Source organism: Entamoeba dispar, genomic scaffold (genome assembly GCF_000209125.1).
Source record: "Entamoeba dispar SAW760 scf_1105229461471 genomic scaffold, whole genome shotgun sequence".
In the NCBI taxonomy this organism is placed as follows: Eukaryota; Evosea; order Mastigamoebida; family Endamoebidae; genus Entamoeba; species Entamoeba dispar.
The window spans coordinates 1-2262 of NW_001854709.1; the positions used below are offsets into that span (position 1 = coordinate 1).

General features: G+C 15.4%; 1 protein-coding gene across 1 annotated transcript in view, besides 9 other annotated features; it reads left to right on the plus strand.

Annotated features, from left to right (window-relative positions):
* Positions 1–2: 2 nt before the first annotated feature.
* Positions 3–245: a repeat region.
* Positions 246–284: 39 nt separating this feature from the next.
* Positions 285–425: a microsatellite.
* A 57-nt stretch (positions 426–482) lies between these two features.
* Positions 483–560: a sequence feature (AT_rich).
* A 4-nt stretch (positions 561–564) lies between these two features.
* Positions 565–674: a microsatellite.
* A 5-nt stretch (positions 675–679) lies between these two features.
* Positions 680–891: a sequence feature (AT_rich).
* A 5-nt stretch (positions 892–896) lies between these two features.
* Positions 897–1071: a microsatellite.
* Positions 1072–1096: 25 nt separating this feature from the next.
* Positions 1097–1249: a microsatellite.
* A 6-nt stretch (positions 1250–1255) lies between these two features.
* Positions 1256–1439: a microsatellite.
* Positions 1440–1486: 47 nt separating this feature from the next.
* Positions 1487–1586: a microsatellite.
* Positions 1587–1711: 125 nt separating this feature from the next.
* Positions 1712–2262, plus strand: part of EDI_223100 (uncharacterized protein) — a gene marked incomplete at both ends in the record, with an annotated part of 918 nt that continues 367 nt past the window's right edge. Inside the window, one exon of the mRNA XM_001733378.1 lies at positions 1712–2262. This exon is cut by the window's right edge and continues 367 nt beyond it. Within this exon, the coding sequence (XP_001733430.1) occupies positions 1712–2262 (551 nt within the window).

Here is a 2262-nt window from a genome sequence, read left to right on the forward strand (position 1 = left end):
TGATAAATAAAATAATAATAAAATTATGTTATAAACAATAATCATTTTCATATAAATAAATAAGAAATACACATTGATAAAAATAATATCAAAAATATTTCATAACACAATGAATTATTATAATTGAAATAAAATAATAAATATTATTTATTTAAAATATAAAATTTAAAAAAAAGAATATAAAATCAAATCAATAAATGAAATAATGAATATAAAAATGAACATATTATTCATATTTTATTTTAAATAATCACAAACATAAATTATTCATGTGAAATACAGATATTAAACAAATAATCAATAAATTAAATATTTTATAATAATTTAATATGTGATTAATTGATTTTATTGATAAATTAATGAATAACATTATTTATGAATATCAATATCTAATTTATTCATTTCTATTATTAAATAAATTATTTTAATCTTATTGTTAATTCTTTTCTCATATTTAATAAATATTCAAATACGTGAAAATGAAATTTAATTTTAATAATGAATATTTCATTATAAATTATGATATTTTTAAATAATTCATATTTAAAATTATTTTTAAAGTTTTAAATAAATAAAATATTAAATTAATAATTATTATTAAATAAATGATAATTATAATAATCAAATTATAAATAATAATAATAATCAATTAATTTAATAAATAGAAATGAATATGTTCATTTATATATTATTTATTTGTTATTAATTATTATATTTCTATTTCATTTTCTATTTTAATTTAAATGATAAATATTTATTTAAATTAATGTTATCAAATATTAACATTATTTAAATTAAAATATTATTTGTATTTTTATTACGAATAAAAGTAATTGTAATGATGTATTTAATTAATAATATATAAATTATTCATATAATTCATTATATTAACATTAATGATATAATTATATTTCATTTAAAATAATATAATTAAATATGATAATGTTAAGAAGTATTGAATAGATAATACAAATATAAATAATATAATGAAGAAGATATTATTAATTAAATATATTTCTTTATTATGATTAGAAATATAAAATAATACAATGATGAAATAAATGAAATATATGTCAATTGTTATTTAATCAAATAGAAAATAATAAAAAATAAATAAAAAATGAAGATAACATTAAAGAAAGAAAATAAAGGATAAAGAAAATAAAGATAAAGAATGTAAGAGAAAATAATAATAATAATAAATAAGAAAAAATAAATAAAATAAAATATAATAATAATATAAATAAAAATAAATTATTATTTTAATTTTATTAAATAATATATTATTACTATTATATTTAACTATTTCATTATTAATTTCATTATAATTTATTATTAATATTTAAACCATTTCATTATAATATTTAATTTTTATATTATTTTATTATATTCTATATCTTTCATACATATCACATTATTATATCATTAATTATATAATAATCATGTACTTTCTCATTTCTAATTATTATTTCAATTTTTGATTAATATATAATATGAATGGTATAATTATTATAAATGATATAAAATATACAAGAAAATAGAAAAAAAATATCATTGAATCATAATAAATGATGATAAGATATAATGAGTGGAATAATGAATTGTTTTCAGGAAAGTTAACGTGATAAGTAAAGAGGAAAGTTTAAATTTTAGTGATTTAAAAGAGTGACTCTAACAAATTAAATTCAAATAATTAAAATAGAAGAAGAGAATGACACCAAGAAAATTAGTTGTTATTGGGAGTACAGGTGATGGGAAAAGTGCACTTTGTAATTTTATTTTGAAGAAGAGTGTTTTCGGGGAAAGTGATTACACAAAATTAAAAACTAAAGAAACAGTTGGATCATATGGAGAAGGAGATAGACAAGATGTGTTTGTTATTGATACACCAGGATTACAAGATCCAGAAGGAAGGGAAAGACAATATATGAATCAAATGGTTGAATATATCAAAGAACAAAAAGGAATTCAAGCAATAGTTGTTGTTTTAGATATTAATCAAGACCGATTTGCACAATACATCAAAACAATGATTAAAGTGATATGGAATGTTTTTCCAATAACAGACTTTTGGAGACATGTTTGTGTAGTATGGACTAAATGTTATTGTTATATTCCTAAAGAAGTTATTGAAGAAAAGAAGAGAAAGAAACTAGGAAAATATCAAGAAGAACTAATGAAAGTTGTTAAAGAAACAACAAAAACAACAGAAAATATAGAATTTCCAATGTATTTTGTTGATTCAAAAAAGATAGATAAATT